At 38.8% G+C, this 26,516-nt stretch overlaps 1 protein-coding gene across 1 annotated transcript in view; it reads right to left on the bottom strand.

Annotated features, from left to right (window-relative positions):
• The window catches only part of cwc27 (CWC27 spliceosome associated cyclophilin), a 61,190-nt gene extending 35,885 nt beyond the window's left edge, over window positions 1-25,305 (bottom strand). The window contains exons 1-10 of the mRNA XM_051685954.1: window positions 25,076-25,305; window positions 24,603-24,699; window positions 24,391-24,503; window positions 23,767-23,910; window positions 23,552-23,650; window positions 23,346-23,446; window positions 19,938-20,007; window positions 19,761-19,840; window positions 18,917-18,944; window positions 18,690-18,835 (exon numbers count right to left, since the gene is read on the bottom strand). Of these exons, the coding sequence (XP_051541914.1) occupies window positions 18,690-18,835; window positions 18,917-18,944; window positions 19,761-19,840; window positions 19,938-20,007; window positions 23,346-23,446; window positions 23,552-23,650; window positions 23,767-23,910; window positions 24,391-24,503; window positions 24,603-24,699; window positions 25,076-25,117 (920 nt within the window). The 5' untranslated portion in view covers window positions 25,118-25,305. The remainder of the gene's footprint in view (window positions 1-18,689; window positions 18,836-18,916; window positions 18,945-19,760; window positions 19,841-19,937; window positions 20,008-23,345; window positions 23,447-23,551; window positions 23,651-23,766; window positions 23,911-24,390; window positions 24,504-24,602; window positions 24,700-25,075) is intronic.
• Between the last annotated feature and the right edge of the window lie 1,211 nt (window positions 25,306-26,516).

Raw genomic sequence — 26,516 nt, 5'->3', positions numbered from 1 at the left:
AAAAGAACAGTGTGATAAAGTGTCCTGTGAGGGGATGAGAGTTTATTAATGAGTGAGCGCTTTGAAGATGAGCCAAAGTGTGCCCACTGTCTCGCAGCTTCAACAGGCAGGGGGCACAGACAGCCTCCCTCCGCCAGCACAATGACAGCCATTCACCTAAGCCTCTCCTGCCGCCAGCGGGGAAGAGACTGTCAGTTCACAAATCAGACGAGAGGGTTTGGTGATGAAGAGCTGGACGAGACCTGACGCATATATTTAACATCTGAGGAGTGGAGGAAAGACTTTTCGTCACTCAAGGCTCTGCAGACCAGCCAGCGATTGTCGCTCATTCAGACAATTTAAATAAGCGAAACCCGGGGAGCTCTGGATGATTTACTTTTCATAAAGAAAGCACACAAAGTGACTGGCCACGGACCAATGTTTCTCATGAATCAGAACATTTAACTCTTACCCATCCACAAGCCTGCTGTTGCAGTCCAAAGACTTTGGGTGGATCACTTTCACCACTTTCCGTGAATAGGGTGCAAAATAGGGTCTAAAACTCTCGAAAAATTTCTTTTTTTATTCTTTTTCAGCAAATGTGTAAGGAGGTGATCGGGAGCACAAACTCCATATTGTGCCTTTTGATCAGTTGTTCCAAAACAGATGCAGCACAGCTCCTCACGTTTTGTCTCTCTCAGTACTGATTTTCTGACTTTCATTGAAAGTCAGAAAAGTTCCATAATAAATACTGATGACAAAAGTTGAAAAACTGATGGATCCAGTGATGGTGGTGGCCAAACGTATGTAGCGTAAGTGGCACAGAGTAGAAATTGTAACTACAAAAACACTGCGCAAATTAGAGGTGGGAATCTTTATGCACCTCACGATTTGTTTTCAATTAAGGGAGGCACAATTACAAAGCGATTCTCAAGGCATCAAATTTTTTTCCGACAATACATAGAAAAAGCATTTGGTAAATTAAAGGAATAGTTCACCCAAAAATGAAAATTTGCTGATAATTTACTCACCCTCAGGCCATCCAAGATGTACACTACCGATCAAAAGTTTTGAAACACTTGACCGAAATGTTTCTCATGATCTTAAAAATCTGAAGGCGCATGCTTAAATGTTTGAAATTAGTTTTTTAATAAAGAAAAAAATTATAATAAAGAATGAGTGTTTCAAAACTTTTGACCGGTAGTGTATATGACCTTCTTCCTTCATCAGAACAGGATTTAAGATTTTTAGGAAAGTATCCCAGGTTTTTAGCTTTATCCAATGCAAGTGAATGGACACCAATTTTTGACGGTCCAAAAAGCATATTTAGGCAGCATCAAAGTAATCCACACGAATCCAGTTGATTAAGTATTGTCTTCTGAAGTTAATCGATATGTTTGTGTGAAAAACAAATAGCTAATTAAAAAGTTTTTAACCTTTAAGTTGTCTAACTTCCAAATTCTGGTTCCGCTTAAAAGCTGTATTTTAAATATGTCTGCTCTGACCCACCAATAGAAATAGAATAAGCAGATTTAATAACCTAGTACCAGAGACAGCTCTGCACGTTTTGCTCTGCTTAAATGAAATATTGATTCAAAGCAAACTTTGTCAGTCGTATTCTGTGGATGTGCATGAGAATGATCAACTTTCAAGCATGATACTCCCACAACTGTAAGTCATGTGTAAATATAACTTGAGTTCATGATACAGAACGCTGGTTCTTGTTTTTTCTAAGACATTGTAAAATAGAGCCCATTTGTCCTTGGCTGTAAAATCTGTGTATGTTTGTTTGCAAAGGGTAAGTATAAGCTGTTTGTGGTATATATGCCACTGCAGTTGAACTCTCCATGGCACTTATCTGTATCTGTCATGGTTTATTCTGCATAGGCTTTACAATAACCAGAATTATTGATAATTTAAATTTCCGATTAGGATTTTTAAAAAAATGTTTTAATCCAGAATCGTAATATTTGTTATTCCCTTTAAGTTGGTTACTTCGACACTGCTTCAGTAGCTAACGCTATGGGAAACTCCTCCCAGGAGTGACTATCTCTAAAGCCCTTTAGAATCATGGCAATCTATTGGCAGATGGTGCTTGATTCTCTGCCCCTGAAGCACGCATCATCGCCGACATATAAACCGGAGCACAGCGCCATTTCTTCAGAATTTTTATCTACAGAGTCACGATTTGGACTCTGGATGCCTGCTCTGGATGTGTGAATCTTCGCTTCGTTGTTGAAACTACACACCATAACAGCGAGTTGATTATTTTATACCTCCCTGCTTGAGCTCCTATGAACAGCGTATCCTTTGGACATTTCCCCATTTGAAAAGTTATTGTATTGTGATTGTGTGTTTTATTGAGTGTAAAGCACATAAAATAGCCTTTTGCTTAATGTCTTTTTCAAGATGGCGTTTCGCAAATGTTTCCGCCTTGTGAGCCTCCTATCCCTCTGTCTGACGGGCAGGAGGGCTGCTATATATGCCTGGGCTAAGCTCACGTGGAAGCAGCGCTCAGTGAGACTGATTACGTTCACTGTGAATGCATGAAACTCAAGACACTTCGCTCTTGACAATCCTTTCAGAAGGATGACGGCAGTCCCTCTCTCCTACCGTAGTAAAAGTAGAGTGTGGAGAGTTTGAGGATTTGTCGCTGGCTCAAACCTTTGCTTGCCCCCCCGCTTCCATTTCAAGTGTCTTCGCCAGATGAATATGCCAGTGACGATTTGTGCTCCACAACCGCATGGTGTGATCACGCATGGCAGTTATGAAGATACAGATGCTATATTGCTCACAGCATCTAAACATTAGGCCTGGTCTCATTCAGCTCCAACTTGAGTGGCCAACTCAGAGTGAGCTTGAGCATTCTCGGCTCGACGAACAGATCTGATGCAGAGTTGGCGTGACACAGTATACCCGGATCCGGTGCCGTTTTCCCGAGCTGCACCACCAGCTGGTCAAAATAGTGTCGGTCGCCCTACTCTGCATGAACGCACGTTTCCGTTTCAGCAGCCTTCACAACACTCGACACTTCGTGTATTTCCGGCTGGGTACCGTCATCCAGCTCCATTCAAGATGGTTAGTCATTGTTAGATTTTGTCTCATGTCCGTCCTCTGCACTGGTCTGTGTCAACTGACCTGAAAGACCAATACTTTCATGTGTAAATAGCCTCTCATCACAGGCCATTCTTAAGATTTGCCTTCATGGAAACTGCATACCAGTTCAAAGTCCTACTCTTTGGCTTGTCCCTAGCTTCTCGCACATTCACATAATGTGTCGATGCGGCTCTCACTCTGCTGAGGCTGTGAAACAGTGTTTTCTATGACTGACTGCTGACTGCTTTAAGCGCAGTCAGAGGCACAAGCATGTGAGTATGGGGACCTCTTGCTCACACATTAGGGGCACAAGTATAGACAAACACATTGTGCTTAAGCTAACAACACACAAACAATTATAATTTGTCATGTCTTTATAGAACACATCCCATTAAACATTCACAGTGCTGTGGTAAAAGTGAACCCTTGGATTTAATAACTGGTCGATCCTCCTTTGGCAGCAATAACCTCAACCAAGCATTACCTTTTTAATGTTTTCCATATAGTAGACTCATGAACAGAGATGTTACCCAGTTCCAATGATTCCTTCAAATTTTTAGCTGTCACTCTAGGGTTCTTTTTTTACTTTGAGCACTCTGCGGTGTGCTCTCCGAGTCATCTTGGCTGGACAGCTATTTCTAGGGAGAGTAGTCACAGTATTAAATTGTCTCCATTTATAGACAATTTGTCTAACTGTGGACAGAAGAATATCTAAGCTCTTCGCGATAACTTTGTAACCAGCTTCATGCAATGCAACAATTCTTGATCGTAGGTCTTCTGAGATCCCTTTTTTTTGCAAGGCATGGTCCTGTCAGCACATGCTTTTTGTGAATAGCAAACTGGAAATGTTTGTGGCACACTTGGGCAAGACCTCAGAAAAAAAATTGTGGACCTCCACAAGTCTGGTTCATCCATGGGAGCAATTTCCAAATGCCTGAATGTACCACACTCATCTGTACAAACAACAGCATGCAAGTATAAACACCATGGGACCACGCAGCCATCATACCACTCAGGAAGGAGACACATTCTGTCTCTAGAGATTAATGCAGTTTGGTGTGAAGTGCAAATCAATCCCAAAACAACAGCAAAGGACCTTGTGAAGAAGCTGGAGGAAATGGGTAGACAAGTATCTATATCCACAGTAAAACAAGTCCTATAACGACATATCCACTGCTCCAAAACTGCCATAAAAAAAGCCAGACTACAGTTTGCAAGTGCACATGGGGACAAAGATCTTACTTTTGGAGAAATGACCTATGGTCTACTGAAACAAAAATTGAACTGTTTGGCCATAATTACCACTGCTATGTTTGTGGGGGTGCTTTGCCACTGGATGGACTGGTGCACTTCACAAAATAGATGGCATCATGAGGAAGGAACATTATGTGGATATATTGAAGCAACATCTCAAGACATCAGCCAGGAAGTTAAGGCTCGGTCACAAATGGGTCTTCCAAATGGACAATGACCCCAAGCATACCTCTAAAGTTATGGCAAAATGGCTTAAGGACAACAAAGTCAAAGTACTGGAGTGGCCATAACAAAGCCCTGACCTCAATCCAATTTGTGGGCAGAACTGAAAAAGTGTGTGCGAGCAAGGATGCCTACAAGCCTGACTCAGTTACACCAGTTCTGTCTAGAGGAATGGGCCAAAATTCCAGCAACTTATTGTGAGAAGTTTGCGGAAGGCTACCCAAAACATTTGACCCAAGTTAAACAATTTAAAGGCAATGCTACCAAATACTAACAAAGTGTAAGTAAACCTCTGACCCACTGGCAATGTGAAGAAAGAAATAAAAGCTGAAATATATCATCCTCTCTACTATTATTCTGACATTACACATTCTTAAAATAAAGTAGTGATCCTAACTGACCTAAGAGAGGGAATGTTTTCTATGATTAAATGACAGTAATTATGAAAAACTGAGTTTAAATGTATTTGGCTAAGGTGTATGTAAACTTCTGACTTCAACTGTATGTCAAAGTAGCTCTAACCCACACCTCCAATCTCATTTCATTAATTGGATGCCAGGTTTGCCAACTCTGACTCTACTTAGCTTTTGTTGATGTCATTAGCCTAGGGGTTCACATGGTTATTCCAACCTACACTGTGAACCTTTGAATGATCTATTCAATATGTACACAGAACAATACAATATTTTGTAAGTTATTAGTTAAAACAGATTGTGTCTGTTCATTATTGTAACTTGCATGAAGATCAAGCCAGATTTTAAGACAAATTTATACATAAATGTAGGTAATTCCAAAGTGTTCACATACTTTTTCTTGCCACTGTAAATCACCTGGAGCTGCTTGCAGTCTTCTTAGCTCTCAAAGCTTTTTGGTCAGTCATGCAGGAACAGACAACACAGTACTCGGGGTGTACATAAACCGCCAAGGGTATGTGCGGTCACGTCCAATGTTGAACCTGGTCTGCCAGCTTCTCGTCTGGTGCAAGAAGCATCTCCTGTCAATATGAGTTATGTTCTCGCATCAGGGAAGCAAGTGGGAGTGGAGACTGCTCTGAGGATCTGAGAGGTATTAAGGGAGCTGAGGTGGACCTGTTTTTCTGTTTGTCACCTATGGTACTCAATGACTCGGCTCCGCTGGGCTTGGACGCCCTAGCTTACAAATGGCCAGTGAAACACAAGTATACCTTCCCTCCTGTTTGTAACAGCAAGTGCTGTGCAAATTCGGGAAGATAGGGAAACAGTGTTGTTAGTTGCGCCAGAGTGTCCTAACCACCTGTGGTTCCTGGAGCTGGTAGAGCTGTTGGATGCTTGCATGCTTTCTCTCTCCCTCTGTTTTAATTGGACAAGGCGCAGAGACTGCACATGCTCTGCCCTGTGAGGGTGCTACGCATGTTCATTGACCGTATGAGTCAATTCAGGCTGACGGATCAGCTATTTGTCTGCTTTGGAGGCAGTTCAAAAGGTTTGACCGTCACCAAGCATAGACTCACTGGGTTGTTGAAGCCATTGCAGTCGCTTATGATTTGCAAGACATGCAGTGTCCCATGGGTGTTAAGGCCCACTCTACCAGGAGCATGGCATCCTCCTGGACTTGGGCGAACTGTGTGCCCTTGCAGGACATCTGCCTGGCAGCAGACTGGGCTTCTCCCAACACCTTTGCCAGGTTTTATAACTTAGATGTTTCCTCTCTCTCTTCCTAGATCCTTGCTGCAAAGGACAGCTTATTTCTCAATGCTCACAGAAACATTTCTGGCTGTTGGTCTTATGACCATGCCGTTTCTTGACCCTTTTAAGAGTAAGGAGCAATGTTATCATTTTCTACTACCCTGTTGGCAAGTGGCATTACTTGATATTTTTGGCTGATGACCGTTCTGAACTTTTTCCCCACTGCAATGTGAATTGGGAATTGCACTACCCAGTATGGCTGTTGTCAATGTTATACTTTCTAAACAAACATGAATATTGGAGTTTCTCTTTTTTTTTCTATTGTTCCAATGGAGGTGGAGACTATGTCAACATCTTTTCAACTACCCTAATGGCTAATTGGCAATCCCTTGTGGGTGTGATTCTGTAGCACGGTGCGTTGGTACACATTTTCCCATAGCGTCAGCTACTGACACATTGCTGAAGTGACTGACTTTAAAAGAGAAAGTTGTGGTTACGACTGTAACTCTGGTTCCCTAAAAGAAGGGAATGAGACACTGCATATGCTCGCTGTACTACTGATTTCTTACTGTTAAGGGATCTTCCCTTCAGTAGAAAAATCTTGATGAAATGGCTCTGTGCTCTGGTTTAAATGCTCGCGATGATCCGCGTATTAGGGACGGAGTGTCAAGCGCCATCTGCCAATAGATTGGCATGACTCTAAAGGGCTTCAGAGACAGTCACTTCTGGGAGGAGTTTCCATAGCGTCAGCTACTGATGCAGCATCTCGCTTCCCCCTTTAGGGAACCAAGGTTACAGTTGTAACCAGAATGATCATCTAAATATATTTTCCCACAGCACTAGTGTATATATTGTGCCCTCCATGATCAAAAATAAAGCCAAAGGCACAGGACCAACAAGACCACTAGTTTGCTTACAAATTAACAAATCTTACCACAACTAAAGCCCTAAACTGGACGTTTAATGCTTAAACTGAATATTTTACTAATAATATGGAAGAACAGATTTGTTATTTGGTCATGGAACACTATAGTCTTCTAATGGACAATGTCATACCTTTAGAGGAGTCATCTATTATAAGTTAATGATTACTTCAGCACCAGACTAAAAAATGGCTCTAAATGCCAAAAGGTGTTAAACCAAACAAGTATGAGAGCCAAATCTATTTTTCTAGGTCTTAAATTATTTCAATGCAATGTGCAGACACTGCTAAAAATGACTAAAATATATAATTATCTTGGTTTGACATGAAAAACATACCATTTTAAATCCAACTCCCAATTCTGATTTAATCACAAAAACTACTTGAAACTCTGTTAGCAGTAATGTTGCATGAGTTTTATCACACAGCTGCTTTTATTAATCTTTAAACACAAATAGAAGTTAAGCTTTTTTGCTATGCAAAAGCTTAGGTGTTCTGACTGGTTGATAGTGCATTCCTATGCTTTTGGTATGGTGTAGTGGGTGGTGGCCAGGGTGCTGTTAGGTGGTTTCTAGATTTTGCCCCTCCACAACACAATATCTATTGTTAAATTAAAATGGTGAATAACTCATTAATAACCCATCACTTCTTAACTCTGCTGGACGTCAAGAGTCTGACTCTCCCTGCGACTGCCCCATACAGGATAGACATGCTACAGTGGGCTGGACATCCATAAATCTGCAGATCCACAGCACAGCTGCAAAGCATTAGATAATCTCCTTTAGCCTCCACACAAAAAGGCCAGTGCTTTATTGATCCAGGTGACCTTTTCCTGAGAGGCTGATAGAGTGTCGGATTATGAAACATGACAACTGACAGGTGCGGTCAATTAGAAACTGTGACACTGCACCCAAAAGTTGTCGTCTTTCGTGCAAATTGCTGTTTGGTCTGCCTTAGAGTTGTTTCTTTTGTGCAGAAGTTGAAGGAATTTAACCTCAAAAAGTCTGGTGAAATCTTGCATTATGGTCCAGTTCAAAAGGCTGATGACACAAGTCCACATGAGAATGAGATTTTCAAGTGGTTTGGTGGATTCAGGTAGCAGGGGTTCACGTGTTCACTCAAAAACTTGTTATTTTTAGAGCTAAACAATACATTGTATGGCTTTACAAAATGTAGAATATGACACATGAGTCACATTGGACCACTTTAAAGGTGCACTCAGTAACTTTTGTCTTTGGTCATCTTGGACTTACATTGAGCACCTAGCGGCTTGGATGCAGCATTACTTAAAATCAATAGTTTTCAGTTTCAGATGCCATTGTAGAAATTTAACATTCACAGTCAGCCATGATTACTTTAACCAATGAGTGAACGTGTCAAATAACAGGACGGTTACTGAGATTAAGCTAGTAGTATTCTGCTGGTCATGTGATTCTAACATGTCAGCCCCCATGTGCGGACTCTCTCCATGTAGAATAAAACAGCTTTTATAAGGTTACTGATATGACTGGAGTCTTCATTTTAATGTAAGCGGTCATGATTTCCTATTTATATTGCAAAATTACAATTCATGTAATGAATCATGAGGAATAAATTACTGAGTGCACCTTTAATAATATTTTTACATCCTTTTTGAAGCATTAAAGTGAATCACTGTCCACTGCCATTGTTTAGAAAAGACAGACTGGAATATTTATTCAAATGTCTCCTTTTGTGGGCCACAGGAAAAAGCAAGGGCAAGCTACTTGTTTGTTGGTTCCTTTTGCCCAAGGTGTCCCAGTTTTCTCTCTAGAGTTGCAGCTGTGGTATATCACTCAAGTTTAAAGTGAAAATCTTAAGAGCGTATGGCTATATCCCTGCACCATTTGGAAGCACTTTGTCTCCTTAGTAATGTCCTGTCTGGCTTTGTGTAAGTGGCAGCTACCACATTCACTGTATCGAGTCTCCCGTAAGCGTGCTGTTTTTTTCATTAATGCCACCTCACAGTCAGTGTTACTAATGACAGTAAGTGTTTACCTCTTACATTGAAATAAAGAGGCTAAACATTATCAGAGATCACATAAAAACTTACATGAAATCAAAATGTATCTTATTTACTTCCTTAACAGAGCGCAACAGTCGGGTTCTGGAAGTAACCATCCCATCATTTTCTTTCTATTGGCAAATTAATTTTGAATGATAACTTATAAACCTTTAAAGACAGACCTAGCGTGAGCTCTGAGGCTGTTAATAAATGGCATATGCTTCCGTTGAAGCCATCAGTCAGTGTTATTTCAACTTCATGTTGAAATCATGTTTATAACAGAATCCCTGCTGAAGAACTACACTACTCATGAATCCTGAACAAAAAAAGCTCTACCAATTAGAGAATCGCGCCCAACAAATCCCTCTAAACAAGCTCTGCAGTGACTGCCCACTTCCATGATGCACTGTGAAAGACGCAATCGAGTCTTCCTATACTCTCATACCACTTATAAATTTGTAAATATCTGAAATTTTGCCAATCAAAAATGTAATATATTGTTTCTGTACTTATAATCAATAACTTCTCCCTTGTTTTTAACTCCATTACGTCATTTGCAATGCTCAGTGGAACTGAAGTTCATTCCCTCATGAAAGACTAAGTACAACGTTTTGTACCTTTTTCTTTTTGTCCGATTTTCAAATACTTTTTTGTCTCAAAGCAAAGTTCGTAATGGCGTGATTCTCCAAGGAGATGGTTGGTTTGATTCAAGGCTTAGAACTCTTATGAAGGTGTGGCAGGGCGGAGGACGGGGCCGGGTCGTGATTCCGCACACCCGGCCCCTAATAAGGCTAATCAAGTCCTCGAGAGGGATAAAGGCGACCGGAGGCGGCAGTTCCAGAGAGAGAGAGACTTACGGGCAGCTGCCCAGCGCGTGTTTGTCTTTGTCTTTTTGTTTAAGTTAATCATTAAATTATTATTTATGTTGTTAAGCCGGTTCTCGCCGCCTCCTCCTTTCCCTTTTACCTCGTTACACTGGTGCCGAAACCCATGAAGGAGGCGGCGAGAACCGGCTTGACAATATAAATGATAATTTAATGCTAAACTTAACCAAAAAGACAAATACACACACAGGTTTCGGACAGCTGTCCGTAACTCATTCTGTCACACTACCGTCTCTGGTCGGCCTTATCCCTCTCGGGCTTAATCAGCCTTATTAGGGGCCGGGTGTGCAGAATCACGACCCGGCCCCGCTCTCCACCCTGCCACAGAAAGATTTTATGAAAAGCCTATGGAGAAAAAAAAAAGATTAATGGGAAAATTACTTTTGTGTATCATCAGTGCATGTTATTCCAAAGAGATATACTGTATGGAGAAAGTGGTAACACTACAATATGGCCCTATTTGTTAACATTAGTTAATGCAATTAGTTGACATGAACTACCAATGAACAATACTTCAACAGCATTTATTAATCATGATTAATGTTCATTTCTACATATACCTACATTTTTTTACATTAAAATTGTATATGTTAAAGCATTAAGAACTAACATGAACAAACACTGAACAATAGTTATATATATATATATATATATATATATATATATATATATTTTAACATTAACCAAACATTTTCCTCCTTGTTCATTGACTTGTTAGGGGGCACACTCCTGTCACAGAAATGCAAACAGATGTACATATAAACATAATTCATGTTTTAAATATATTCTACATAATATTATTTCAGAAATGCTTAACCAAAGAAATGTACTTAAAATTAATTGAAACTCCGTAACTGTAACTTTAAGCGATATATTTGAGAATATACAAAAAATAGAAAAGTAACGTATTACAGTACGTTTTGCTTAAAAAGAAATTAAATTACAACCAACAATGCTGAAGATTAATAAATGTGGTAAAAATCATTGTTCATTGTTAATTCATGATACAGTGGCAAAGCAAAAGTATGTGAACCCAGTGCTGTGGAAAAAGTAAGTGAACCCCTAGGCTAATGACAATAATAAACAGACACAATCTGTTTTAACTAATAACTCACAAATGATTGTTCTTGAACATATTGAATACAGCATTCAAATATTCACAGTGTAGGTTGGAAAAAGTATTTAGCGAATGACGTCAACAAAAGCTAATCAGAGCCAGGAGTTGGCAAACCTGGCATCCAATTAATGAACTAAGATTAGAGATGTGGGTTAGAGCTACTTTGACTTAAAAAAACACTTAAACATTTTAAGTTTGCTATTCACAAGAAGCATCTGCTGACGTGGACCATGCCTCGCAAAAAAGAGATCTCAGAAGACCTACGATTCAAGAATTGTTGCTTTGAATAAAGCTGAAAATGGTTACAAAGTTATCTCGAAGAGCTTAGATATTCATCTGTCCACAGTTAGACAAATTGTCTATGAACGGAGACGATTTAGTAATGTGGCTCCTCGGACTCAAAGAGCACACTGCAGAATGCTTAATGAGTTAAAAAAGAACGCTAGAGTGACAGCTAAAGACTTAAAGGAATCATTGGAACTGGTTAAAATCTCTGTTCATGAGTCTACTATACAGAAAACATTAAAAAGGCATGGTGTCCATGGCAGGACAACACGAAGGAAGAAAATGCTTTCCAACAAAAAACATTGCTGCGTGCCTGAAGTTTGCCAAAGACCACCTTGACAGTCCACAATGCTACAGGGAAAATGTTTTGTGGACACCTTTTGGATGCTCAGTCAGAGCCCAGACATTAACCCATTAGCGATGCTGTGGAATGACATCAAGAGAGCCATTAACACCAGAGGCTGAGCTGAAGCAGTTCTGTAAGAAAGAATGATCCAAAATTCCTTCTGAACGTTGTGCAAGTCTAATCCGCAGCTTCCGGAAATATAATTTTCTCTTTTCTCTGCGAGTGTCCATTTATTGCTGCTACCATAAAAAAAACAAGTTTGATTTTACGCTCCAAAAAAATTCTGTCTATTTTTAAGATTTACGCATTTGTATGACAAATTTTCAGCAAACTTGAATGGATTAATCTTTATATGGTGCACATATTATGAATTCAGAATAATTGTGAAGAATGAGTCAATGAGGAGTATGAACTTGGTAAACAAACTTAGTAAACAAAATTCATAAGTTTTAAACAATACAGTTTGGTGCATGGCAAGGCAACTACATTTGCTTTGGTATTAACTGAATAAATGTTACACTTCGCAAAGCATATTTAAATACACTAAATCAAATTAAAACCATTTGTTTAAGTCATACTTTGCCATTTTTGAGTGGCACCTTGGAAAATATATAATATTTTCAGTAAAGGAATATCGTAAGCCTTCTTTTAAACCATGTTGATAGAAAAAAAAAAAAAAGAAAAGCCACCCAGAAAGTGAAATACTATCTAAAGCAGTAGACACAGATCCAGAGCAGCATCAAAAATTAATGGGGGCATGGGGAAAAAATGCCACCAATTACAGTGTTTGGGTCAAAAAAAACTTTGCCCTATAAAAAAAAAAAAAAAAAAAAAAAGGTTTCTGCTTAAGCCCCATCAGATCCTTACAGCCTGTGCTTCCTTTCCAGGTGACTGGATAGCAAAGCTTCTCCCTTCACCTAAAAGCTCCTGAAAGCCTTAGTAGGAAAGAGCCCTCGACGGCAACAATGCTCCCTTTGTCTTGCACCAACACTTCACCTACCATCCAAAGCTTTCATTGCAAGCCAAGACAAACCACTGCGTTGGGTTACAGTTCTTGTAGCCAAACACCACGCTTGTGTTTAATATACTACAGTCTTTTTTGCATTTTGCTCGCTGTCAATCAAAGCGGCGAGGCTCATTGGGTTTGGCCATTACTTCATTATGTAGAAAAAGAAAAGAGCATGTTTATTATGATCGGAAAATTATCCAGACACATAACGACCGATGTTGAGATAAGGCAGGTGTGCTTTCAGAAAGGGGAGCCGTATGGGGATGGGCTCTCTGTGTTTAGCGCCTCAGTCAGTGGTGAGGTTATGAATCCTTTAATCCCCTCATTTTCAAAGGTCATGCGCTGATTTCATGGATCACATGAAAGAGACAGAGATGCAACTGTGACAATGGATCAGATGATGGAGTGGCTTTGAAAAATGGGTTTAAAGATCAAACCGCATCAAAATCTTATTGTTCCAGTAGTTTTGCACGTGCAAGGAATTTGACTTGTTGCGCAAATGCACGCAACTCTATTATAAGGCACTAAACTTTGGGATCATTTTCTGAGAGATTCAGAGGCATGAATAGATATAAGGGATGTTTGATTTCACAACTTTTGGTCATACTTGGTGTCAGGAATTTGAACAAACACCTACCCATACGCAGTCAACTATGAATAATACCATAAATCATGAGGTTTAAGAAGAGGTGTGCTTTGACTTTTCCTAATCAATCAGATCTAAAAATTTTCGCCTGGCGGACAATAACAGGTAAGACAAATCTTGACTTGCATTGGCTGGCTTTAGCTGGTCTCCCAGCCTGGCAGTCATGCTGGTAATTTGGCTCATTTTAGAGTGGGTTTGGGCACGTTTATATAGTTGTTTTCAGCAAGGTGCTAGTAGGCACACTGCGCTCAGCCATTGAAAAGCCTGAAAATCACAATATATTTTAAAAGTGTATGTCAACACTGGTTATCCATAAGTCATTTATATAAACATTTGAAAAACTCAGTAAAGACATCCATCACTCAGAAAATAGTGCATATCACTGTCAGGCAGGTAAAAGCACCATTAGGCATTGATACTTTCTTAAGGATACGGCACAAATCCAAAGTAGGACACCCCTGTCCGTGGAAAGAGCATGTCACATCTTTATAGACCAATAATGCCTTCTGCTGGACACTGCTTAAACTACACTTTCAACAATATGTACAGAACCTTTTCAAATGTCAAGAGAATTGCTTTAATTTGTTTTAAATGAAAGTGCAAAAATCTCAAAGTACAATTTATAGCACCAAAATGAAGTTGTGTTTCTACAGAAGAAACTTACTGCAAGTAAACCACAGAACCTTCAACACAGGATTACACTTGGTTTTTCACAATAGCAAAAAAAAAAAAAAAAAAATCGATACCCAAACCAGTGAAATTAATCATTCTTTATACCAAATTTGATGCCACAGCAACAACTAATACGCTAATGAAGGTACTCCTTTATTTTGAAATTATATCAAAACCATAACATTTAGTCTTTTAATAGTTTTCAATTAAGTAAACGTTGCTTCAGGTTTTTAAGTAATTATTTAAAAGGAATATTCCGGGTTCAATACAAGTTAAGCTCAATAGACAACATTTGTGGCATAATACTGATTACCACAAAACTCGTCCCTTATTTTCTTTGAAAAAAGCAAAAATGGAGGTTACATTGAGGCACTTACAATGGAAGTGAATGGGGCCAATCCATGGTTGCTTGACCATTTTTCATTTTCCTGTCTCTTTTTTGTTTTGTTTTTTTGAGTGATTTCCTCTATGTATTGGTATTGCAAAACCACCAGTTTTTGATATTTATTTTACTTGTTTTAACCACGACGGCCATCTTTGTGTCATGGCACATGACAAATTTTGGATATACAGCTGTTTATGGAAACCTCAATATCTCGGCTCAGGATGGTCCTAGCGCCTTGGAACAAAAACTGATCTCTAGAGTGCATTACAAGTACATATTTAAACATGTTGCACATTCTTGTTCCTTAGACTTAGAACTTAAGTCCTAATGTAATGCTCAAGATTGCTCAAAGTTCCACTTTTAGGGTCAGTTTATAATGGGAAGGGTTTGAGTCTCAGTCTTCTTTTTTTAGGGGGTTCCTAGGTAAGCATAGTGTGCATGCAGAACATTTTGGGTTTGAGACTTCTCTTATTTATTTTTTATTTTTTTTATGGGGGTGAGAAAGTGCATTTGTTTTTATTCCCCTCGCTTTCAGGTTGAATATCTCTGGTGGGGGACCAGAGAAGAACCTGAAATTTTCACAGAAATAAGTCCTCTATAGAAGCATTCTGCTGTAAAAATGTAGTTTGAGATTCCACTGGTTACAGAGCTAGGGCTAATAGAAATCTGTGGAAAAGCCTACTTTACTCACGCATTTTGAGAAATGAACAGATGTAATAGAAGCATAACAAATAACAAAAATGAACAGTATTTTACAGCAATTATATTTATGATTGACATACAATAGCTTATGCTTGACAATGAGGTCTAAAATGCGACTACTTCTGATATTGGCAGCAGTGAAGCATGATCTGTCACAGGGTTCTTCAAAAAGTTCATAAACAAAAGTGTTTAGTAAACTTAAAGAACTGTATGTGGAGTTTAAAAATCAGCACCCAGAGTTAAAAATAGGGAGATCAAAATGTTGTGGACTGAGGCCAAAATGATGTGTGCTGGCAGGAGCATTTGGAACTGTGTCTGTGTCTGCACACAACATCAGAACATCAAGCTGATGGTTGAGTTAGCAAAGCTAAAAGTGGACTACAAGGACCTGCTGGAACTCCTAGTCTGTGACATAAACAGTTACGACTGCATGCTCAACAAGTGTGACCAGTGTCCAGGTATAGAGGCCTTGCTGCAGATGCTTGACGAGTCCGACAAAGATGACACACTTCCTGATAATATCACCTTTAATCAGTGGGTTATGACTGACTGAGCAGATGCGATTACTGTCGTTCTGATGAATTCTGTTTCTCTGGCTGAGAAACTCGATGCGTTATAGGCACACCATTGGTTGAGGACATCAGCACGGAAAACTGTGATGTTTTTGTAAAATTCTTCCACCCACCTGGACCAAGAACATCATTCAAAATGTCTACTGAGGACAAAGTGTGGGTTCCCATGCTCAGAAAACTGACACCTGCCGAATTGACTTCTGTCACCGGACACTCCCACAACCATTCAGAGAGACTGAGTGAGGAAATCTCACAGCTTCTTATAAAACATGTAAAATACTGTTTATTTTAGGTATTTGTTATGCTTATATTACATCTGTTCATTTCTCAAAATGCATGAATAAAGTAGGTTTTTCCACTGATTTCTATTAGCCCTAGCTCTGTAATCAGTGGAATCTCAAACTCAAAACTTTTACAGCAGAATGCTACTATAGAGGACTTATTCCTGTGAAAATTTCAGGTTCCTCTCTGGTCCCCCACCACAGATATTCAACCCGAAAGTGAGGGGAATTCGACCCCATAAAAAAATAAAAAAAAGTCGTCTCAAACCCAAAATGTTCTGCATGCACACTATGCTTACCTAGGTACCCCCTAAAAATATTAAGACTGAGACTTAAACCCATCCCATTATAAACTGACCCTAAATGTGGAACTTTGAGCAATCTTGAGCATTACATTAGGACTTAAGTTCTAAGTCTAAGGAACAAGAATGTGCAACATGTTTAAATATGTACTTGTAATGCACTCTAGAGATCAGTTTTTGTTCCAAGGCGCTAGGACCATCCTGAGCCGAGATATTGAGGTTTCCATAAACAGCTGTATAACCAAAATTTGTCGTGTGCCATGACACAAAGATGGCCATCGTGGTTAAACAAAGTAAAATTAAAATTAAAAAACTGGTAGTTTTGCAATACCAAAAACTGGTGGTTTTTTCGTAAGCAATTATGCCATGTACGGGTTACATAGCTGACACATGTTGGGCCACAACAAGGAAGAAACTTAAAAATGAATGACCATGTGGAGAGTCAAACGTTCGCTAAAGACAATGAAGCTGTGCCGAAAAAGTCACATACCTTATGAAGGATTAAATCTTAAACCTAGTATACTTCTTGAACTTTAAATTAAAAGACAGTTTAACCTGTGGAGTTTACTTGTAAACAATCAAGTTATAGAAAAAGTATGTGAACCCTTTGGAATTACCTGCATTCATGTATAAATTTGTTTTGATTTTCATCTAAGATACAATAATTAAACACAATCTGTTTTAACTAATAACACACAAATTACTGTATTGTTCTTGTACATACTGAATACATCATTCAAACATTCACAGTGTAGGATGGAAAAAGTATGTGAACCCCTACGCTTATGATGTTAGCTGATATGAGTCAGGAGTTGGCAAACCTGGCATCCAATGAATAAAACGAGATTAGAGGTGTGGGTTACAGCTACTTTGACTTACAAAAACAACTCAAACATTTAGAATTTGCTATTCACAAGAAGCATCTGCTGACATGGACCATGCCTTGTAAAAAAAAAAAAAAAAAAAAAAAAAAAAAAAAAAGAGAGATCTCAGAAGACCTACGATCAAGAATTATTGCTTTGCACAAAGCTGGAAAGGATTACAAAGTTATCACGCAGAGCCCACAGTTAGACAAATTATCTATAAATGGAGATGATTTAGTACTGTGGCTACTCTCCCTAGAAGATGACTCAAAGAACTCACCACAGAATGCTCAATGAGTTAAAAAAAAAAAAAAAGAACCCAAGAGTGACAGCTAGAGACATGAAGGAATCTTTGGAACTGGTCAACATCTCTGTTCATGAGTCCATTATATGGAAAACATTAAACAGGCATGGTGTCCATGGCATGACACCACGAAGGAAGCTGCTACTTTCCAACAAAAACATTGCTGCGCACCTAAAGTGTGCCAAAAACCACCTTGACACTCGCAGCACTACGTATGGCATAAAAAGGGCACTGCATACCAACATGAAAACATCATCCCAACGGTGAAGTACAGTGGAGAGAGCATCATGATTTAGGGCTGCTTTGCTGCTTTCGGGGCCAGGACCGCTTGCCATCATAGAGGGAAAAATGAATTCCCATGTTTATCAAGATATCCTACTACATGACATTGTCAGGGTGGCTGTAGCAGGACAATGACCCTAAACTTCTAAGTAAATCCACTACAGAATGGCTTCAAAAAAAAAGAAACTCCAACTTTTGGAGTGTCCCAGCCAGAGCCCAGACCTTAACCCAATAGAGATGCTGCGGAATGACCTCAAGAGAACCGTTCACACCAGACATCCTAAGAATATGGCTGTACTGAAGCTGTTCTGTAAGGAAGAATGATCCAAAATTCCTTCTAAATGTTGTGCAGGTCTAATCCGCAGCTACCGGAAATGCTTAGTTGAGGTTAATGCTGCCAAAGGAGGATCGACCAGTTATTAAATCCAAGGGTTTAATTACCTTTTCCACTGCACTGTTAAATGTTTAGTGGGATGTGTTCAATAAAGACATGAAAGATTATAATTGTTTGTGTGTTGTCAGCTTAAGCACATCGTTTTTGTCTATACTTGTGATTTTGATGAAGATGAGATCACGTTTTATGACCAATTAATGCAGAAAACCAGCTAATTCCAAACGGTTCACATACTTTTTCTTGTCACTGTGGAATGGATTTCCTGCCCCAGTAATGGTATGAAAAATATATCATGATAAATACAGATTTCGAAGGTTATAAAAAAAATAAATATTGTGATAATATTTTTGGCACAAAATATTTTTGTCTGAAATGATTATTTGTGATTTTTTTATTTCTGTTTTGGAAAACACTGGAAACCTGTTGCAATGAACCTATTTAGGACACAGTCAAATCCCATCATCAGAAGAGAACACGAGTCATACCTGCGAGAGGTCTTCTTCACTTCTTGGCTTGTCTCAGTCTTTTCCTCTGCTTTATCTTTCTTCAGTTTTTTGGAGATGTACTCTCTGACCTTTTCCTTCTCTGATTCACGATCAGCGTCTTCCTCTTCATTGTCATCATCATCATCCTGTAATGGATCACAGACACACTTTTTAACACACTGGAAGAGAAATCACTGAATGGAAAAGACAAACAAAAGATCACATACCTCAGAATCCTCTCTGGCTCTTTTGTCTCTGTTTGCAAACACAAAACAATTTAATTCACAATTGCACTCAATTGATTCACAAAGATGCTCCGTTTACACAGTCTGCACTTAAGATTGAGAAGTTATTTACTAACAGGTGCAAGTCTCATATGAACAAATAACTACCCATCTTCTTAAGATAGCCATGAATAATGCCTGTATTCACAGCAACAGTGACTAAAGTAAATATCAAAGATGGTGACTTCCATAACTCTGGAAAGTCTTACCACAATGGACACAATGTTATCAATTGAAGTATTGGATATAACTTTACATGGCCAAGGTAAGTGATTTTATCACACTAAAATCATTAATGTGTATGTTTATGCTTTGTGGCTATACTTTTAAAAAAGTGTGTATTTTAAATGTTCACTGGCCCTGTTTACTTCCATTGGAAGTGCTTTACTGACCACGCAGTTTTTGCATGGAATAAGTCTAAATTCTTTTGTGGAAATCAACATTATGCCACAAATGCTGTAGACTGAGCTTCACTTCTATTGAACCTGAAACATTCCTTTAATAAATCCAATCTAGATGAGAGTTCATCCATCATATGTTAATTAACTAACAGTACAGTCTCATTTACAACCAGACTGCATTTAGCAGCGTAAGACAGAACTGACAACCTTATTCTGCTACTGTGTGAACATAGCCATTCATGTACATTAGATAAGGAATATGGATTTTATTGGCATGAAGTAACCAACACAGCATGTGGAGCAAAAGGTCTCTTTGATAAATCAGATATTACAATACAAAAGGGAGTTTCAACAGAACTAGGTTGAGCATTTTTTTTTCAGCTGACCTGTCAACCACTGGGACGGAGCTTAACTTGGGATCATCCTTCAGCAGGTCATGACTGCTTTTGCTTTTGCCTTTCATTGTCTGCAAGAATAGACATGTTTAGTAGATCACTGTTCATTTTCAACAAAAAATGTAATCATTTCAACAGAGAAATATTCCCATTGGTTAGAAAGCCTACCTGGCTGACTTGATTAACTACTTCTTCATCTTCCTCAGCCTCCTCTCCAAATGACAACAAGCTGAAATTCCTAAAGACACATTCTTCTGGTTAAATCTATGCTTTGGAAACACTTTGTTTTTTTGTATTGAAGCAAGATACAAAACGTAAGGAACAGTTCAGACACTTAAAACTTAAAATTCTGTCATTATTTACTCATCCTCGTGTCATTCCCATATATTGTTACTTTTTCCGTGGAACACAAAAGTAGAAACATTTGAAGAATCTTTATTCTGCTCTTTCCATTTAACACAAGTTTATAGTGGTGGTCAGTCAAGCTTCGAAATGGACAAAAAAAAAAAAAAAAAAAAAAAGTAGTCCGTGTGAATAATGCGCTTTATTCCAAGTCTTCTGAAAGCATACAGTGCCTATAGAAAATCATCATACCCCTTTGGAATAGTCCATTATTTTTTATCTTACAGCCTGAAATCAAAATAATTTTTGGAGTTCCAAGAATGTATAAAAGATGAAAAACTAAAATAACAGTGTTTGAAAAGTGATCATAACACTAGCTTTAATACTTCATAGAGCTACCTATTACTTTAATGACAGCCATCAGTCTGTTTAGATACAGTTGAAGTCAGAAGTTTATATACACCTTAGCCAAATACATTTAAACTGAGTTTTTCACAATTCCTGATATTTAATCGTAGAAACCATTCCGTCTTAGGACAGTTAGATCACCACTTTATTTTAAGAATGTGAAATGTCAGAATAATAGTACAGAGAATTATTTATTTCAGCTATAAGTCAGAAGTTACATCCACTTTGTTAGTATTTGGTAGCATTACCTTTAAATTGTTTAACTTGGGTCAAATGTTTTGGGTAGCCTTCCAAAAGCTTCTCACAATAAGCTGCTGGATTTTTGGCCAATTCCTCCAGACAGAACTGGTGTAACTGAGTCAGGTTTGTAGGCCTCCTTGCTCACGCATGCTTTTTTCAGATTGAGGTCAGAGCTTTGTGATGGCCACACCAGTACCTTGACTTTGTTGTCCTTAAGCCATTTTTCCACAACTTGAGGTATGCTTGGGGTCATTGTCTATTTGGAAGACCCATTTGTGACCAAGTTCCTGGCTGATGTCTTGAGATGTTGCTTCAATATATCCACATAATGTTCCTTCCTCATGATGCCATCTATTTTGTGAAGTGCACCAGTCCCTCCTGCAGCAAAGCACACCCACAACATGATGCTGCCACCCCCATGCTTCACGGTTGGGATGGTGTTCTTCGGCTTGCAAGCCTCGCCCTTTTTCCACCAAACATAATGATGGTTATTATGGCCAAACAGTTCAATATTTGTTTCATCAGACCAGAGGACATTTCTCCAAAAAGTAAGATCTTTGTCCCCATGTGCACTTGCAAACTGTAGTCTGGCTTTTTTTCTGGAGGTTTTGGAGCAATGGCCTTCCTTGCTGAGCAGCCTTTCAGGTTATGTCGATATATGACTTGTTTTACTGTGGATATAGATACGAGTCTACCGGTTTCCTCCAGCATCTTCACAAGGTTCTTTGCTGATGTTCTGGGATTGATTTGCACTTTTCGCACCAAACTACGTTCATCCCTAGGAGACAGAATGCGTCTCCTTCCTGAATGGTATGAAGGCTGCGTGGTCCCATGGTGTTTATACTTGTGTACTATTGTTTGTACAGATGAACGTGGTACGTGGTTTGGAAATTGCTCCCAATGATTAACCAGACTTGTGGAGGTCCACATTTATTGTATATTTATTTTTTTGAGGTCTTGGCTGATTTCTTTTGATTTTCCCATAATGTCAAGCAAAGAGGCACTGAATTTGAAGGTAGGCCTTAAAATACATCCACAGGTACACCTCCAATTGACTCCAATTAGCCTATCAGAAGCTAATTGGCTAATTGCCTAAAGGCTTGACATCACTTTCAGAAATTTTCCAAGCTGCTTAAAAGCATAGTTAACTCAGTGTATGTAAACTTCTGACCCAATGGAATTGTGATATAGTCATTTAAAAGTGAAACAATCTGTCTGTAAACAATTGTTGGAAAAATTACTCATGTCGTGCACAAAGTAGATGTCCTAAACGACTTACCAAAACTATAGTTTGTTAATATGAAATCTGTGGAGTGGTTAAAAAATGAGTTAATGACTTCAACCAAATTGTATGTAAACTTCTCACTTCAACTGTACATCTCTACTAGTTTCGCGCACCTAGATTGGGCAAATTTTGCCCATTCTTCCTTAAAGAATTGTTCAAGTTCGGTCATATTGCTGGGTGAGCAGCGATGGACTGCTTTCTTTAAGTCCATCCACTGGTTTTCTATTGTATTTTGGTCAGGGCTCTGACTTGGCCACTCAAGGACTTTGATCATCCTGTCCTTAAGCCACTGCGTGAGGCTTCCTTCTTACCACCCTGCCATACAGGCCAGCTTTGTGTTAAGCTTGGTAGATTGTTGTCACATGAAAAGACCCATCAGTCTCAACCATAAGGTCTTGTAAACCCTTCAAAGTTGCCTTTGGCCTCTTGATAGCTTCCCTGATCAATTTCCTCCTGGAGTGGTCATCCAGTTTGGAGGGATGACTCAATCTCGGCAAGGTTTTGGTGGTGCCATGCGCTTTCCACTTCCTGATAATGCTCTGAACAGTAGTTGAAATCTGTTTGTACCCTTCTCCTAACCTGTGCCTTTCCACAATCTGTGCCTTTCCCAGAATCCTTTTGAAAGCACCTTTGCACTACTAGTAATGGAATCCTCATGGAACAGCAGGTTTTATTCTGAAGTAATCAAAACCACTACAATTGATGTCAGGTGGGGGCCAATGATCCAGGTATGTGGTCAAAGGTAATTGGTTGCACCTGAGCAAGTTTGTAATGGTTAATCTTAGGAGGCTGATCACGTATCTAAACCAGGTATTTTACTAATTAATTTTTTTACATGTTATTTTCACTTTGATGGTGAATGTTATAATGTGTAAATACAGCTAGAAAATGTTAGATTGAATGTATTTACATTTCCAGGGTGTAATGTGACAAATGATAAGGATTTTGACACGGTATGATGATTTTCCATAGGCACTGTACGACTATTTGTAGCCACTGTGAACGAGTATCTGTTCATGAGCGTTATGAGAGACAACAAGATTTTCACATAGAAAATTACTTGCATTTGGGAAAATATTGTATGCCTTCAGAAGATGTGGAATACATTTGTGATTCTTTTGGATCCATTTTTGGACTGCCTTTGTATTGAAAAGATGTTTGGAACGACACTAGGGTAGGTAAACTGTGACAGAATATTAATTTTTACGTGAACTATTAATATAAAATGCTTTGCACATAACATTGTTCCCTGAACATCTAAATAAATTAAAATGAATGTGTAAAAGCTGTGTTTGCCGTACTTGGTTGCCTTGGATTGTGATTTTTTCCCCTGATCTTTGCTTTTCTCTTTTTTAGCTTTAGTTACACGTGGAATGATGTCGTCGAAGGCAGAATGTAAGACCTGCACAAAACAAATAAATCAATTTGAAAACAAAGCCTTTAATGGTTACTACAAATTTAAACCATAAAGCTGATTTAAATTACAACTCGAGAGGACTAAACTCACCTCTGTGGATCGAATTTTGTGTGGGTTGAGTGGCCGTTCATCATTGTCACACTCCACTTCTGCTAACCTGAGCATATTATACACAGTATCTCCCGTCACCTGCAGCACAACAGATAAAACACATAACTGATGACAAATCAACAAAATGAATGGCTGAATAGGGGCATTTTCACTAGTAGACCCCAAAGTATCTTGAATAATTTACGAAACACCACCTTTCCAAAAATTGAGTGTTTGTTGTTGAGTTCATCAGCCCGTCCCAGCGTAAAGAAGAACTGGCTCCCATTATCATGAGGTCCTGCATTTGCCATGGCAACCAAACCTCTCCGATTGAAACGTAACCTGGAGTGAAATTCATCCTGTATTGGAAGATGCAAATTATTAAAATATTCCAAACTACAGAAACAATTCAAATGCTTTTCTACTCTTTATTTTTAGCAGCCGAACTATATGGATTTTTCAGTGGCTGATGCCAAGAGTACTGGGTGGCCAATGGCTAACATACTACCAATATGTTGGCATGTCAATAACATCAAACCTCATTGGTTCTGATGACGTCCTTATGATGAGACCTACAAGAACCACTGACTTCACCATATTTGATTTGAGATCGGTATACTTAATAATAATGAATAACACATTTAAATTCGTCTGCTTGTTGTACAAAGTGATCATATACCTTCAGAAGACTGGGAATATGATGCACTACTTTTGGGTGCTTTTAAAGCTTTAAAGTGAGTTACTATCAAATGCTATTCTATGTATTAGAATTTTTGGGGGAACAATTGCATTCATTTTGAAGATCAATACATAAACACTTTGCAAAAGTCAAATCCTACCTTGAAAGGACGGCCATAAATGGACTCCCCACCGGTTCCAGTGCCTGTCGGATCACCTCCTTGAACAATAAAATCTGGCACCACACGATGAAAGATTGTGCCTTCATAGTAGCCTGCAGACACACATGCCAAGGTTCAACACTACTCTTAAAGCTATGAAAAGTGACATTTTTATTTTCTATCGGTGTATTTTCTTGTATGATGCCACTTACCCTCCATGCAGAGCTGAGTGAAGTTTCTACATGCCTTGGGAGCTTCTTTAGACCAGAGCTCTATGTCAATATCACCTGCTGTGGTCTTCAGCAAGACCTGTGAGAACACAAAACAATTCAATCTTTTTATTATTAATGGGTCAGTAGTGGCTCAGCGGTTGAGGCTCTGGGTTACTGACTAGGCAGGCCGGGGGTTCAAGTCCCAGTACCGCCAAGATGCCACTGTTGGGCCTTGTCGTGATTTAGAGAGTTATATTAGATATTTATACGCAGTGAACATTTTAGATATAACCCAACAGCATATTGTCTATTATTTTATTGTAACGTTTTAACATTAACAGCCCATAGATTAAAGCAAACATAAAGCATAAGAATTGTCTAAAACAAGACAAAATGCACATTATATTCGTTTATGCACATAATCGGGCATTACTTTGCATGAATATTTATCTGAGATGTTGTTTAAAACTCACCTTTCCATTAGTAGGGGGCTCTTGAATATATATGTTGCTCATTTTGTAGAATTACTAGGTATATTTTCTTTTAAAAATACAAACAACACTATAATTATGAGGCTATGAGCTATTCTCTGTTTACAAACTCATCATGTGTCTTGTTCACTTGTTCCTACAGCATCTGTAAAAAGACTGAAGTGAGTGTCGCTGCCTATCGTGACGGAGATATTCTTCTTCTTCTTCTTCTCGTTTAATGGCGATCCACTCTTTAGGAGCATTGCCGCCACCTACTGCACTGGTAAATGGACCGTATTTCTTATATGGGTGATGCGTCCTGTAGGGATGTGTCATATTCTACTCAAATCCCTGGACCAATCAGAACCCAGACTTCAGCTAGCGCTGCGTGTTCAGCTCCTCTAGTCTCCTCACTGAGTTCCTCAAGCATCCCCATCCATACACACTATAATCTAAATCCTAAACCTGAGTCGTATAAAAATTTAAATAGTGCTCTATAAACCTGTCTGTCCTTCAAACCTGTTCCCAAAATATCCTCAATCCTCACTGGCTTATTCTTAAAACTACTCAGTAACAAGCTACGATACACATTATACTTATTACATATAAAAAAAAAACCAAACACATGATATACAGTTTCAGAGACACCACATACATCACATAACCCATTTTCATTCAAACCCATAAGTGCCTACGTTGATTTCAATCCTATATGTCAAAGACTGTATAATATTATAACACCACCTTCCTGAATTACTATTTTCCCATCTTATTTGCCATTTCTTCTTTATTACCGATTTTGCCTCCTTCTTTCCCATGGGTAGGCTTACTTTGACATCCACCTCCCTTTTATCTAGTGCTTTTTTTGCTAGTTTGTCAGCAATCTCATTCCCAAATACCCCAACATGCGCCGGCACCCAAGAAAAATACACCATTATACCAACCTCTTTCAATCTGTTTAACGATTAATATATTTCCATTAATAAGTCTTCTCTATTTGATCTTGAGTGTAGTATACTTACTAAGGCCAAAGAAGAATCCGAGCATATTACCACCTTGTTCGGTCTGACCTGCTCAATCCATTGCAGTCCTACTATTATCACAGTTAATTCTGCAGTGTACACAGACAGATCATAGGGCAATTTCAAACTCATCCGTATTTTAAATTTAGTAACAAATACCCCTACTCCAACCTTTTGGCTAGTAGGTTCTTTAGAACCATCTGTAAACATTTGCAATATTGAATAAAATTTCTCATTCAGTAAAGCCTTTACCTCATTTCCACTATATCCTTCTAGTAAACTCAAGTCTACAAGTGGTTCTGGAACCTTCCATGGTGGAATAGGCACATTAGGACAGAAGCTCTTATTGTCAATGTCACATTCCTTGGAGCACTCTCTGTACTTCCACCCAAAACTATTTCCTCCATCACCTGTATACTCCC

This window comes from Myxocyprinus asiaticus, chromosome 43 (genome assembly GCF_019703515.2).
Source record: "Myxocyprinus asiaticus isolate MX2 ecotype Aquarium Trade chromosome 43, UBuf_Myxa_2, whole genome shotgun sequence".
In the NCBI taxonomy this organism is placed as follows: domain Eukaryota; kingdom Metazoa; phylum Chordata; class Actinopteri; order Cypriniformes; family Catostomidae; genus Myxocyprinus; species Myxocyprinus asiaticus.
Note: the sequence above shows the minus strand (reverse complement) of the source record. Positions and strands in the feature narration are given on the sequence as shown.